This window comes from Cyclopterus lumpus, chromosome 14 (assembly GCF_009769545.1).
Source record: "Cyclopterus lumpus isolate fCycLum1 chromosome 14, fCycLum1.pri, whole genome shotgun sequence".
Taxonomy (NCBI): domain Eukaryota; kingdom Metazoa; phylum Chordata; class Actinopteri; order Perciformes; family Cyclopteridae; genus Cyclopterus; species Cyclopterus lumpus.
In genome coordinates, this window is record NC_046979.1 from 8,904,061 (window position 1) to 8,919,244 (window position 15,184).

The 15,184-nt window shown below is 41.3% G+C and overlaps 1 protein-coding gene across 1 annotated transcript; it reads right to left on the minus strand.

Annotated features, from left to right (window-relative positions):
• Window positions 1–4,410: 4,410 nt before the first annotated feature.
• Window positions 4,411–6,778, minus strand: msx2b (muscle segment homeobox 2b). The gene is made up of 2 exons (XM_034550209.1): window positions 6,303–6,778; window positions 4,411–5,805 (listed from the first exon to the last, which is right to left on the minus strand). The coding sequence occupies exons 1-2, from the start codon at window positions 6,697–6,699 to the stop codon at window positions 5,351–5,353; spliced, it is 852 nt and encodes a 283-aa protein (XP_034406100.1). The 5' UTR covers window positions 6,700–6,778; the 3' UTR covers window positions 4,411–5,350.
• Between the last annotated feature and the right edge of the window lie 8,406 nt (window positions 6,779–15,184).

Consider the following 15,184-nt stretch of genomic DNA (forward strand, 5'->3'; position numbering starts at 1 on the left):
TGTGAGCCATTGTATTTACTGTATTGTAGACTTGGCATCTCTATAAAATTAGTGGTCGAGTTGGAATCACTGTCTTCTTGGCAGCAGAGCAATTATGACATTTATAACCTCCTTATTAATCATCTGACTTGATCTGTGCATTTGAGAAAAAGAGCTTGATTTAGCGAACAACCCCAAGGATGTCACTGAGTCTTTTGTCCTTCTCCAGCTTCCATGTTGTTCTCCTTTGCACTCAGTGGAGACGGTTGTTAGATTAATTGTACTGGCACGAATGTCACTGAGTATCAGACCACTGTGTTTGTCTCTCCAGGTATTTGCAGGCCACCATTGTAATTGCTTTGTCACAGAACTCTGTAGCATAATTTGAACGAGGTTTGTCATTGACAGCCTTTTTTATATTTTTATTCCGATAATTATTTTTACTGCTTAAAACAATCTCCCCAAATGCCAGGGGCCTACTGTGATGTGTGAACATTTATTTGATTTCTCAGGATGGAAATGCCAATGAATTCGCATTGAAAGGGGAAAAAAGACGTTGAAACTCCAAGCTGTTTGTTCAGGCTGACCTTACAATTAAACTGAAAGCATAGTTACTCGATCCAATTAAGAGTTAACATCTCTGTTTAATATAATCTTATAAAATACCGACACGTACGTTATCAATCTATCTCTGAAATACATACTGGTCAGATGTATTAGTCGTTCATTTCTCTCCACTTCTGATTCCACAAACGGCATTGCTGTGTGTCCTACCTCAGAATAAATGGTACAGTGGCCCTGAGGTTCAAAATACTGCAACATTTGAGTAAACACAATGACAGGGCCCTCAGGTGCAAAGTACAATAGACTATCTTAACAACTTAACCACATCCACTCAAAGTTTTATTTGAAGAATTTTCTTTCAAAACCGATCAAACGTAGAAATCGGCATCAGTTTCTTACTGTCCACCCCAAGTGCATGAACGATTCCCCGCGAGGCCTCAGTGGTTTCAGATCAGCAAGCGTCACATTTTCATTAACGGCTTATTCGTGACGTCAAAGCAACTGTCTAAGTGATATGAATGGACATTTACCAGTGCTTTCAAAAGCTTCTTTGAGGTTTGATTGTACCATAACTGAGACATGAAGCTAAGCATGACTGTGACGGAGAAGCATTAAATCGGCTGTTAAAGTATAGATCCTTCTTGTTTATAAGCCTCATTAGTGTGTCTGTCAATGTTCTCTGTGTAAACACTGTTGATTAAGTCATTTCATCACACTTCTCAAGTGACTGCTCATAAACAAACCGAAAGATGCCCTTCACTAATCGTCCGACTAGAACATAATTTGCGATGTTCACACCAAAAGCAACAAAGCCGGCCGTGTCACTGAGTTCTGTGGAAATATCGCTCGAGCGCTCATGGCTGGGAACTGGCGAACAACAAATGTGTGTTTACTCTATACTGCATGGACGTAACGGGAACTGGGGAAAGAGAACTTAGCATCAGTCTCAATATTGCTGTTGTTTGGAATGCCTCAGCTCCCCCTCAGAGAACGACAAAAGGCCTAATCTATAAACGCGTGTCTCGTTTTAATGTGAGGATTTTAGGGAAATTTAGACACAATCTTTAGTGCAATCACGCAGTTTATGGAACGTATCAATAATTAAGAACCGCATTAATGTCAGAACTAGGATGAGCACCTTTGGACATGCTCCAAACAGTAAAGTCGATGAAATATGAAGAATATGAACCTTGCTTATTCCCATTGATGGTTGTGTATTTTTGACAAACATGTATTGGTAAAACAAATTAACACCCCGATGCTTGAACAAATCAATAATTCCTCTCTATGCATGTAACTATGCATGTTTCAATAATAATGGAGAGGCACTGAAATGGTATAATTATTTTTAAGTATTGCTGGAAGTGCGTGCGTGCACGTGCGTGTGCAATTTCTCTGCATCTGCTACTGTGTGGCTCTCAAGGGATATCTCCAAAGACCTCACACACACACACACACACACACACACTAACAACAGAATTATTCTGCATTATGACCTCGTCTGTACGGGAAACCCACAGGGGGGGAGGGGGGTTGCGGGTTTTTTTTTCTGTGGGGGTTTTGCCCAAGGCTGCATTAATATCTGTAAACAAGTTTGAAAGAGAAGAATACAGCAGCAGCAGAAAATGCTAATGCATAGTTTTGTGTTCTGAAGAGAAGAAATAAATATATATTACACTCAGTGTTCTAGTTAGTTCTGCATTTGCTGGTGAGTTGTTTGGAGCTGAGCTGTAATGAGGGTGAAGTGGTTTTCTGTGTTCAAATGAAGAGCCCAGCTTGAATACAGCAGTGGAGTCCTGTAACTAGAGTCATGGGTGTGGTCCCACAATGTTACATACATTTCTAGGAGCATCTTCCTGATTTAGAGTTGCAGCCCCCCTCGCGCCTAATTATTGTGTATGTTCATTGTATATGTGTGAAAATTCACAGAGCAACACACCAACACATACCCTTTTAATCCATTACATGTACATTACTATGGGCATCATGTGTTATGGAAAAGGAATGAACACGGACACTGTGGAATACGGAAACTCCCTGAACTGGTCAGCAAATCACACAGAAGAATAGAAGAGAAGCCAAAAATATAATTTTGATATGCTCAATTTGTGCCAAAAAGCAGACTTCCTCAGGCATAATCGTGAGGCTTATACTGATGTGTTTGAACAAATAAAGGAAAAAAGAGGATATTATATCACAGGTACATCAGAGCTAAGTAGCCGTAACACTAAACCACTGTGGGATGCTAACTATTAACCTATTAACCTCTTATACTGTATATCCAGAGGTTAGACGTCATTGCAACTATGATGCAATGATTGCATATGGCCAGACAGACAGTAAGAGAGTAGATGTCACAATGAATGCAACCGATAACAAGGTAAAAAATATGCTGAACGATACACAATTATACACAGGTTTAATAATAATATGCAGTTTGTGTTTTTACCTCCTATGTGCATTTGAGCATAATAAAACATATCTTTCCCTTCTCTGCTACGATGATTTTCATAGTTGAAAAGAGTCTTTCGTGAACTAATCTGTTTATGTTATTTCACCCAGGGTCTGTTATCAGCCTGAAAACCAAACCAACTGTACTCGCATGGAACAAACAAGGGGACAGAGCAAGGTTTGTCCCACGATGCTATGTTACAAATCAGCCACTAGAGGAGGTAGGAGACAAGCACATGCCATGAGGCAGACAGTGGCTGTCACATGTTGTGTTTAAGTAACATACAAAACCACAAACATGCCCAATCACTGTCAGACGATCAACGATGACACCAACAGATCCTACAGCGCCAGCGACAACCCTCCGAACAAAAAGACAAGATCATTTACAGAGTTCTCCACCTCTGAAATACAACCCCCCAACCCTCCAGTAAGTAGCACCAACTTGATGTTTCACAAGAGACTCGGAGCCATTCCTGCCAATATGCACTTCATTAGGCTGATTGCTTGCCTGTGGATGCCTCTGGCGTCGCCTGCCATCCCCCTCTGCCTTGTTCTGATTAGAGGGGAACCTCATAAATGCGCCACTGCCTATAAACGATTTCCTGGTGACATCAAAGTCACACGGAAGTTGAAAGCTGTGCTTCTAATTGCAACAAAGCACAGGCACCTTTTAGCAGCCCCACACACGCCACCGAAATGGGCCTGCTAATTCAAACCCGAGTCAACAGTGGTCATTAACGTGATGTTTAACAAGGAACATGATTCTGATGGGGATAAGGGCTTTGACAAATGCATGTCTCCTAACAAGCTATGTTGTTAAGTGAACTAATCTGAAGTACATGGACGTCCACAGGGCAGACTAAAGGAGGATCATTTAACAGTTCAATGAAACGGTAAACGTTGCTGCTGGTGCGGTTTAGAAATAGAATGATTTGACAAAAGGTTAAACAACTCAGTAATGGTCATAAATAACAGTTAATAAAGAGTCAATGATTGCCAGAGACACAGCACACTGTATTCCTGTTCAAACAAAACATCATTACAAAAGTGTATCGCTGCCAAAAAAAGTTTGACCAGTGTGTTAAATGGCAGCTCCGTAATAACAGGAACTATCTGAAGTTGGATCATTTATGGTACGTCAAACATTGCCTTGAGCTGACCACTGTCTGAAACGGATGAGTGCGGGAAACAGACTCGGGGTTTAAAACACACACACACACACACACACACACACACACACACACACACACACACACAGAGCAAAATACAACTCGTGGCACTGGTTATATGATTTTGTTTTAAAGATCTTAAGTGAAGGTAACTGCCCATGTTTAAACATATACGTCTTTATTATTTTCTTACACATGAAATAAAACGTAATGTATTCAAAGGAAACAGTCTGTAAGGCTTTAATTGTTTTGTTCATTTAAATGATAACACATTGGTGGAAAAAAAATTATATATAAACTGCATAGCATAATGTACGTACCTTTCAAAGGGACATTCCGGAAGAAAAATATAAATACACTTTTGGAAAGACCTTTTGTACCATATTCTCACATAAATAGAAAACTTGAGGCATTCATACATTTCCAGCATAACTATAGTTCAAAAAGATTATTATTTATTGCTGCAAGAGATAAAAGATGAAGAAGTTAGTATAAATTGTCATTGTGATGGATAATTTGAGGGTTAAACCTCCCTGTCTTTGAGCGCACGCGCACGCACGCGCACACACACACACACACACACACACCTGAATTGGTCGGTCTTTGAAATTGAAAAGGAGAGCAGTTATTGAAAAGCAGACACTTTTGTAGAGTGGAAATTAAAAGAATGCTTCAGTGACATGTTTTATTTGGCCTGAGCTGCTGAAACACTCATCATCCACACACATGTACAAAGTGTCTTAATATTAATTAAGGCCCTTTTCGACACACAAGGCACTGCATCGAATGAAGAGAAAGGCTTGAGTGAAAAGTTGTACTTTGTATTATTGTGCCCAGTGCAAGTCCTCGCCCAGCTCAATTATTGCAAAAGTAAACAAGTGAAGAGCATAAACAGCTGGACCGTAACGCCCCTCCTCATTTCAGAAAATGATTGTAAACAGGCAATCCGAGGGGCAAGAGGGCATCTACAGTAAGTTTTATTTATCCTTGCTGTGGGGAAAAAAATAGATTTTGTATTTGACTTGAAGTGCTTAGAAAGTCGATTCAAACCCTCCTTGTGCAGAAGATATATTAAAAACATATATTTATTCAATATCAGCCACACGTCTTCCATGTCCATTTTTGGGAATCCTTGGGGGCACATTTCACTATAGTCAGTGATATTTCCATTGTTGCATTTCCATTCATGAAAAGTGGTACATGCTGTAGCCCAGAGGCGCAGCGTACAGTCCTATAGGGGAAATGGGCATCATGGGTCTGTGGTGGTGGTGATAGGCAGAGAACGATTGTCCATACAGTGACATGGCGCCCAGCGACAGCGGTAACGTAAAGCCAGGGTGTAAACCTCCAGCTGCTGCGGCCGCCACCGCCGCTGTCTTAGCGTCTGCAGCCATCTTCAGTTTCTCCAGCTCGGCCTCCTGGAGCCTCTTGGCTTTTGCCCGGCGGTTCTGGAACCAGATCTTAACTTGGGTCTCTGTCAGGGTCAGGGAGGAGGAGAACTCGGCCCGCTCGGCGATGGACAGGTACTGCTTCTGCCTGAACTTCCTCTCCAGGGCCAGGAGCTGAGATGTGGTGAAGGGAGTGCGGGGCTTTCTGTTGGTCTTGTGCTTCCTCAACGGACAGCCAGGACCGACGTGACCTGGGAGGAGAAACAATGAAGATTTTAGAATAAGATGAATTCAATTGACTTTCGAAGAATTCTATTGATCACCTGTGGATATTATGTCTCTTTATAGGCTAATATATATATATATATATATATATATATATATATATATATATATATAGATCCGTTGGTTATACTTTGAACATAAATGGTTAAATTAATTAAACCTCATGTTAAACATGTTATCTGCCACACTTTTTAGACGTCAGTGGTAGTCAACTCCCACACACATTAACCCCTTAAATACTGAATATCTGAGTGATTTAGAGTAAGTAGTTCCAACAAGAGACGACGTTGCAGCAACGCTGGTAGAAAATAATGTACCTGTAAACTCAAATGGCCAAGTGTAGGCTTGTTAAAAGGCAACTATGATTTTCTAGGCTGTAAGATAGCTTCTTTTTTTGTGTTTTTTAAATGAATACTAAAAATAAAAATTATACAAAATGCTTCATGGCGGAGGAAAAACTTACGAGGCTGTGTGGAAAACGCGCTGCTGGTGATCCAGGGTGCGCAGTCCTCCGACTCTGATGCCTCGGATTTGACCGGCGACGAAGGCACAGCCGTTAAGCTCTTCTGGCGTCCCCCGGGAGGACTGCACGTCTCTCGATACAGATACAGGGAGTTCAAACCTGTTGGGGACGCCGCCAGCGAGCCTCCGTCTAGGTCGCGGCGGACGGACTCTCCGCCGCGACCGTCCGTCTTCCTCCCGGACATGAGCGCCTCCACGCTGAACGGATGATGATGCCGCCGCACCACCGCCACCGGAGACATCTTCTCCTCCGCGGCGCTCTCTATCACGTCTGCACGGTTACTGTCCTCCTCGGACGAACTGCATCCCAGGTCGTTCGAGGTCTCCTGAGAAGCCATCCTGTCCTCCGGGTCTCGTCCGAAAAGCAGGCGAACTCCGAGCGGAACAGTCAAAGGGTGGCCAGGTGAGAGCGGCTCCGGCGCGCGCTATGTTATGGTGCTGTCAAGCAGTCTGTGGGAGTATGTAGACGCGTCGCGTTGTCGCGGCTCGATTTTGACCAATCAGTGCAGCCCAAAATGTTTACGACTGAGCTGATGCTGCCTTCATGGACAGTCGGAAATTGACTGTGCTTGTTTTGTTTTGAGTAGTATCCTGTAAAATGTAGGTCACTGTTATTATATAACATATTTCATGTTAAATTCCATCTTTATATAGATTGATATAGATTAAAACATGATCAACTGAGACATTTCTACAATATTTCTATAATAATGTACACATTCCCTAATGGATGTCAGATGAAGCTTTACAGGTCTTAATCCTTCTATTTTTTTCTGTGGATCTTTCAATGAAACATTCTTTGAAAAGTTGAGGACATTTACATCATATTGCCTTTTTGGTTAAATAAGATCATTACCAGAGGTTAGCTGCAGAAAAACAATAGATGTGCCAGAGTATTATCACAAGTTAAGCTTCAGTAATGGATTAGCTTTAACTCTAACCTCATGAGACTGCATGTGTAAACAGGGGCCCCATGTGGATAATTATGGAGAATTATATCCGGGATAAAATACTGATCCCCTTTCTTCTTTATCTGCCTCTCTGATTTGTTTGCTCTTCCCTTTATTGGGACTTTCCATTGTAACTCACAAGACTGTTGTGTTCTAAGGGCGTCACGCTCAAATTACAGAGTAAATTACAGATTCCGTTTATTTTTTTTAAAGTCCTGAGCTGGTGTCTGAGGCGCGAATGGACACAATGAGGCATCCATGTATCTGACGCATTCATCTTCTTGTCCTATGATTCAAGCCGATTCCTCACGGACATTGGACATGAAGATGCTCATTGTGATCCTCATGAAGTAACTCATTGTGATTTTTTTTCATGAACAATTTCATGTTATGTCAGATGAAAGTGCCTGACTCCTCATGGAGAACGTAACACTTGTTCCAGCAGTTTATCTGAAGAAACAGTCCTTTGATGATGGTTGAAATAGTTGAAGCTGAAATGATGTTTCACTTGTCTTAAGACTTTTTTTCCCATGGTCATGGTTGTTTAAGTACTTTCTTATCTGTCGCCTAATTGACCATTAACACCCATTCCATTGATAATTGGAACCGTTCTGCCACTGAATGGTGATTAATTGCCATTTCACATCACAAGGCCTGATCCACAATCATAATCTTTAATAATTTGTATGTGTCCTTTATAGACAGCCTACAGCAGTGTGTGACATAACAGCCTCCCACAAATATATGTTGCTTTTCACTGTTTTTCTTAAAACTCACTGCTTTTAAATACACCCATTCTTTAAAGAGGACACACTGCATACATTTTCCAACATCCCACGTGATAGATTTATATAGAATAAATACTTGCTTTTTGTTCTGCATTTTTACGTGTAGCCAGTAGGCCTGAGTGACTCTTCCGTGGCATACTGTGGAGCAGAGCTCAGTTCCCAGGAGGCTGCTGCTGCCTTATTAAAGTGGGGTTATTTCACAGACAATCAGAGGTTTGTGAAGGCGCCAGTGAGCGGCCAGATGAAAGGACTGACTCCTCAGGGGAGAAACTGTTGCCTTTTTTTTTTTTTTTTTTTTTTTTTTTTTTGCAGCTCTGTTCAGGATCTCCACCTCTCTTGCCCGCACGCCCTGCAGGCACCTTGACAGTCATTATCCACAGAACTCGTTCTTGGCGGATTGGCATGTTTCTCTTTCCTCCCTCCTGTCTTCTTTCTTGCACCCTTTTATGCTTGCTGTGTTTAGATTATTCATGTATCTGTATTTATTGCATTTTCATTCATTCCTTCCTCCTTTCTTCTCTCTTTTTTTGACCGCCACATGACTTTTCCTTTATATCTCTTCCCCCATATATCTCTTTCCCTCATATTTAGCTTCCTCCTGACCCTCTGTCCTTCCTTCCTTCCTTCTTTTCCTACGTTCTTCACGTTACTCATTCTTTCTTTCTTACCATATTGCATCTCAGTGTCAAGATAAAAATTATCCAAGCCAGATTTAAAGAGATTATTTAAAAATCCAACTAAAGGTCTGTCCGTCAGATGAGGATTAAAAAGTAAAAAAGGTGACAAAAAAAGACAGTTGGGTCTCATAAGGGAGGACATAAACAAATGTTTCTTGGCATGTGTGCAACTTTATCTGTCAGCCCTGTTAATTGGAGGATATTTGAATCATACAAACTGCCGGCAATTGTTTAATTATTTTATCTGGCACCAACACAAGCTACAGCCTGTACCGACAGCGCATCTGTAAACAATGTCATGCCCAACTCAATTTAGACCAAATCTGTAGTGATACTGCCTTATATGCACTTTGGACGAGTGACATTGTGGGAGATGGTATAAATACAACACTGTGTATTACATGCATGTTAAATATATTTTAGACAAATAATGCAACAGCAGCTTTTTGTGACCAAACAGGATTATGCACGAGAAAAAAGGAAGGAAGGAAGGAATAAATGAATGAGGAGGAGGAGGAGGAGGGGTAGAAATGAGAAGGGTGCTCCCCTGGGTGTAGCAAAATTACCCACACATCCCATTTCCTTTTTTCCATAATATCATTTAAGCCTGATAATAGCTAAAGCAATTTGTCTGAGCATGTTTGTGTGTGTGTGTGTGTGTATGTGTGTGTGTACTGTGTGGATGTCTACAGAATGTACGTTTTGCGTGTGTGTGTGTGTGTGTGAGACAGAGGAGCTTGAGAAGCCTCTGGTTGTGTGGGTCGGGCACACCTCAGAGCATTGTAATTACAGCGAGAGCTTTGAAGTGGTGGAATGTTTGGTTGTGATAATCAGCAGGCTGTGCTGCACTCACACACTATTTACATTCCCATTACAACACTTATTCATGCCACGAAACCATCATACTGATACTTACTGGGTACAAAGTTGAGGAAATAAAATGTAAAAATGTCACGTGGAGTGCTGTTACAGTATGTGAATTAAGTTAATCTTATACAGTTGGTTGGAATTAGTTGGTACTTCCTCTTGAAGTTGCCGTGCTTTGATTTTCCTTCTTCTAGTTCTCTCTGAAGTTTAAGACCCGACTTCTCCAATATCAATAAACAGTATACCGCTATATACATATGTGTGCAAAATCAAATGTTAAATATTGAAATTGATGCACAATATACTAAATTGCTGGTATGCATTAAGTCGTAGTACTTTCTTAAAACAAAAACGTCACCAACTAATTTTTAGTTTGAAAACATTAGCTTGGACTTAGAGTTTTGAAATATCACTTCTGAATAATATCTAGATATTTTTAGGCTATACCGTTGGTATTTGATATACAGTATACTTTGATATGTTCCTATTGCTAAAGAATAACATTGATATAACCATTTGATGCATATGATCATACCAGCGTGATCGTTCTAAACTTTTCTGAATTTAGAGGGGAAACAGCTCGTAGACTATATGATAATGGAGAGGGCTTTGATTTTGAAATTGCATATCAGAATGTCCAAATAGTCTCTTGAGTGACACTCTGATCTGCTAATAATTGGATGTGAAATTGGTCGGTACAGACAGAAAGTTTCTCAATGACACTCTGAGGTGGTGGACTTGGTCTTTGGACTCGATACACACTTAGTTACAACATAGTTTTCAGGCAGTATGTTAAAACAAAAAAAAAACATTAATTTACTTAATTGATTTTATAATTATAAATCTAATTTAATTACGTATTTGTATGTCTTTATTATTGATTTGACTGCCGGACTTATTCAATGAAAAGTTGCTTTTATTTTGAAGTTCTCGCACGCTCTTATGTACTGCAAAACAACATGGGAGCTATAGTTTGACCTTCTTTTTCAAATGGGTAGAGAAGCCATAGGAGAGAACAAGAGAAGCATCTACACACATTTAGTTGTTATTCTCAGTAAGTGAAGTAACTTGTCAAACCAGTGGGACATGTTGTAAATAACCAACTGACACATTCATTCATGCACAATCAATGTAGTCACCTTGTTGTCACACACATACACATTATCTGAGTGCTATCTCTTTTCTCTCTCTCTCTCTCTCTCTCTCTTCCTCCCCAAGCCCTCAGAACCTCCGCCTGTAATGCACCTAAATGACTACCTTGAATGCTACAATGGCGCCAGCGCCAATTAGCTGTTAACACTGGAGACAGATCTATTCAGAAGCCGGAGAATGAAGTCTCCTGTAACGTGCAAGATTGATGCCCACTTTGCTAATGACAAGAGAAGGAGGCAATCTGCTGCTTGACTCGGCCCCTGGGCTATGTTACAGGATAGTCAGCTGATGACTGAGCCTGCAGGGGAGGGCTCCTGATCACACTGAAAGTGGAGTCACCCGTGGGGTTAAATGGGGGACGTCGGTACACGTACAGATACATGCACATCCATGTAAACAATGTTTGTTTACACGGACACACGGCTACAATGGTAAATAACACATTCCGCAGGCTCAACGCACGTCACATCACATATAACCCTTATGGAACAGATTTCACATAACGCCGTTTCGTTAAAGTGTCAACTGCCAGTCGCTGTCAGGGCGGACACTACCACATGCTTGCTAACATGTAAATCATTATGATGGTGTAGCAATGTACTGACACGTAGAACAATGACTCACATGTAGAGAAATGAGCTTCCACAGGGAAAGTATCAGCTTGTGTCTCTGTACCACACTATGTAACGACCTGTTCTTTTGAGGGTGATGATTGCTTGGGCAATTATATTTGTGGAACTGCTCTCTGATGAAGTTTTCAACGCTACTGTGTACTTACCTTACCTGTAATGTAGGTTCATGGCTTCACCTCACCGTAACCCATCATTATTGGATCTTCCTGTCAATTCAGGAACTGAAATATTACACCTCGAAGGGGTTTTGAAAAGTAGGGCGCATTCAAACTCGTGACATCTTAACCTTCCTTGTCCCCCATAAAATGTTGCAAATCAGAGTGCATTCTTTCCCTATGCAGGTTTTTCGACATCTTGCAGGAGTAGATGCTGACGTTGCATTCAGACTTTTGGAAATTGACCATGGGGTGCCATCAGGATGGGAGAAAAGGAGCATCATCGGACTTCCATGACTCACGATGGCACCACAGGCCCCATGACTCCATTTTCAATGTGTTCGCAGAGCGCAGAGAGAGACTAGCCAATGGCCAACTGTTCCTCGCACGACCATGTAGATTCCCTTTGACACACTATAGCTCAATCAGCTTTGACAGGTAGGATTTATGACAAGGTCGTCATGTAAATCAAAAGGAGGCTTGTTATTATGGAGAGGCACAGAAATGGTATAATTGTTTTTAAGTAATGCCGGAAGGGTGTGCGTGTGCGTGCGTGTGTGTGTGTGTGTGTGTGTGTGTGTGTGTGTGTGTGTGTGTGTGTGTGTGGCATCTGATCGTGTGAACATGCACAGTGTTCTGGGAAGTTTTCCAGAGTTTGGGGAAATCTGACTTCCACTCAACAAACAAGTTAAACCACAAAAACAAATCTGTTTAAGAGATTTTTATTTTTTTATTGTCTCATTACAGCAAATAACATTTGATGGTCGAAAAAAGCCACAACTTTCCCAGCTACTATGGCAGCATAACACGCACCCTTTGGGTCAAAGAGTAACATGTGCTAACACACAGGAACAGTCAAGCTGTGCAACAAAAGGGTCAGTTGTTTTATTTGTGCGTAAAAAAACATCCTCAATGTTTTTTGACCATCTGCATTAACCCTTACACGTGTATGTTATTAATAAACACTGGCATTCTTTAAAGAAAACTAATTTGTAAACATTTGCCACTTAGCCGTGCTCAGTTTGAGCCCTGAAAACGTGATGAAACCTCCGATATCTCGTTCCTTATGGACTTTTAAAACTACCCTATCCTACCACAGGAGTTTCTTAGTTTCCTCTCTTTACTTTATGGCGCCAACCTGTCCAGCTTTACATCTTTAGATCTAGAGATTCAAGTTTCCGTCTGTATGTGTTTTGTGTTACCTTGAGGTAAAATCGGCATGTGCAGTTCTGGCATCAGTGTCTAGTGAGAGCTTCTTTTATAGAGTCGTAAAGAACAAAGCACTTAACTGAATAAACAAATCAGCCACTCCGCCAAAACAGGGAACAGGCAACATCAAAGCTGGTTGTGATCGTTTTAAAGGTCAGCAGCTGGCTTACTGGCTTACTGGAGTCACTGGTTAGTTGGTTTTTTGGAAGGCAGACGACTGAATAACCTCTGGGAGTACGGACGAGTAGTTGAATCACTGAGAAGCTCTCACTAACTACTTCTCTTCATTGGTGTGTGTGTATGTGTGTGTGTGTGTGTGTGTGTGTGTGTGTGTGTGTGTGTGTGTGTGTGTGTGTGTGTGTGTGTGTGTGTGTGTGTGTGTGTGTGTGTGTGCGCGCGGCAGACTCAAGACTCAGATTCACCGCTGTTTAAAGAGCAAAAGACGCCAGTCCAAGTGGGACCAAGGACAGACATATTAGTGCAAGAGAGCACACCACCGCACTGATCTTTGCTCTGACCCTGTAGAGGGGGAACTGCCACTGGGGTCCCTTGCGGTGACCCATTCCTCGCCCACTGGGTCAAAGGTTACAAACATCTGCATGTGTCCTTTGAAATGGAGCAACAGGGGCTTGCTGCTGGACTGATTGGCAGGATGGTAATTACCAAAATACTTGTCCAATATATATATATATATGCTTTTGTAAATCCATCTCAGAAAACCTTCTCTTTTTGTTGTATTCTTGTCTAACATACACAATACAGTTGCTCTACTGTACTTTTTTTTATTCATGTAATGTCATGTTTTTTTTAACATAGACCATTACATTATTCTACTACTATTACTGCACTCTTTATCATCTATATCTACATTATTTCTTTAGTAAAAATCTATTTAAACAGCATGGAATATGCTTACTGCTGGAATGGAAGTTACATCATACAAATACAGTTTATTTTATGGTTCACACATTAGTGCGATGACATGAAAGGTTACAGGGTGCTGGGTGATATTGACCAGTAAATCAGCATCATCTGAAATGAAATATTAAGGACATTGACAGAATCCATTGGACCAAGCTTCACAGCAATGGGACTATCAACAGGATGTCAAGAAATCCAGTGTCTTAGTCATCTAAACCAAATCTGGTGAGATCAAAAACGACTAGATCCAAAATGTCGACGCTTACATCGTCTGCACACAACGTTGACTGTGCAATTGTTTGTAAGATACAATACAAGAGACAGTTGAAAGCTGCTACTATCAATATGTCCATATCCACAGTGCATGACTCTATGTTTTCTTCGCTTGTAAACCCACAGAGAATTATCACCCAACTCTTCAGTTCTTCTCAGGAAGCACTTCAGTGTCTTTTAAGTTTATGTTTTTTGGTCTGACCTCCAATTTAATTGTCTTGGTTCACTGCCACTGCTCTCATCAGCATTGTTTCCAGATGCAGGGGGAACTGTTTTCAGTGGAAAAAAACCCCTAAGTGACAGACAGACAGACAGCAACTAGCTGATGAAAACAGTGGAACATTGAAACCAAAAACAGAGCTTACAAGAAAGTGGATCTTACATTTGTCAAGTTGCCAGACACACCACTCAAAATAGTTTCTCATGTGAGTCTAATGTATCTGCAGGGTGTGTCGATAAGCTAGTTCACCAAATCAACTTAAAAGGTGATAACGTGTCAGTGTCTTGTTAGCAGCCTGTTTCCACTGACCCCATGAGGCCTGAGCATCATTTATTGCAGGTTTAAAGACTGGAGATTGGCACCATAACAACCTCACTAAGATAATAATGTTATAATAACGGCATGACTTTTTTTTCTCTCTGCTCCTATGTGGGTGCCCTCTCCAAGCCTTTTAAGTTGGGCTGTCTGCTGATCTGTAGATAATTGTTGACTGTAATACTAGCCAGGAAATGGAATGATCAACTCCAGATGACAAGACAAGAGGGAGAGAGAGGGAGGAAGAGAGGGCGGTGGGGACGGACTGAAGGACAAATATTCTGATCATACAGTTTATGCAGTGAATGTGACAATAACTCCATGTGAGATCACACAATCATGTTCATGGCAAAATCAGCGTTTGATTAAAGTACAACGAGCATCAAGTGTTCTTGAGGTGTCTGCGCTGCGCTGCAGTTTATCCCTCACCTAATTGAAAGGCAACTGCCCATGATTCAACAGTACGTGAGTAGCACTTGAGCACGATTTGCTTGTAATTTCCCCCGTGGTTGTGTTCTCGTACAATGACTACATCTGCCAGCTCGACCCGACGTTTGGAGAAGTGAGTGACACTGTTTGCCTTTGGAGTAATGGCCATCATTATGGGGAATTACTCCCCTACCCAAACACCCAAACATTCTCTAAAACCACCCCACAGCGCTCC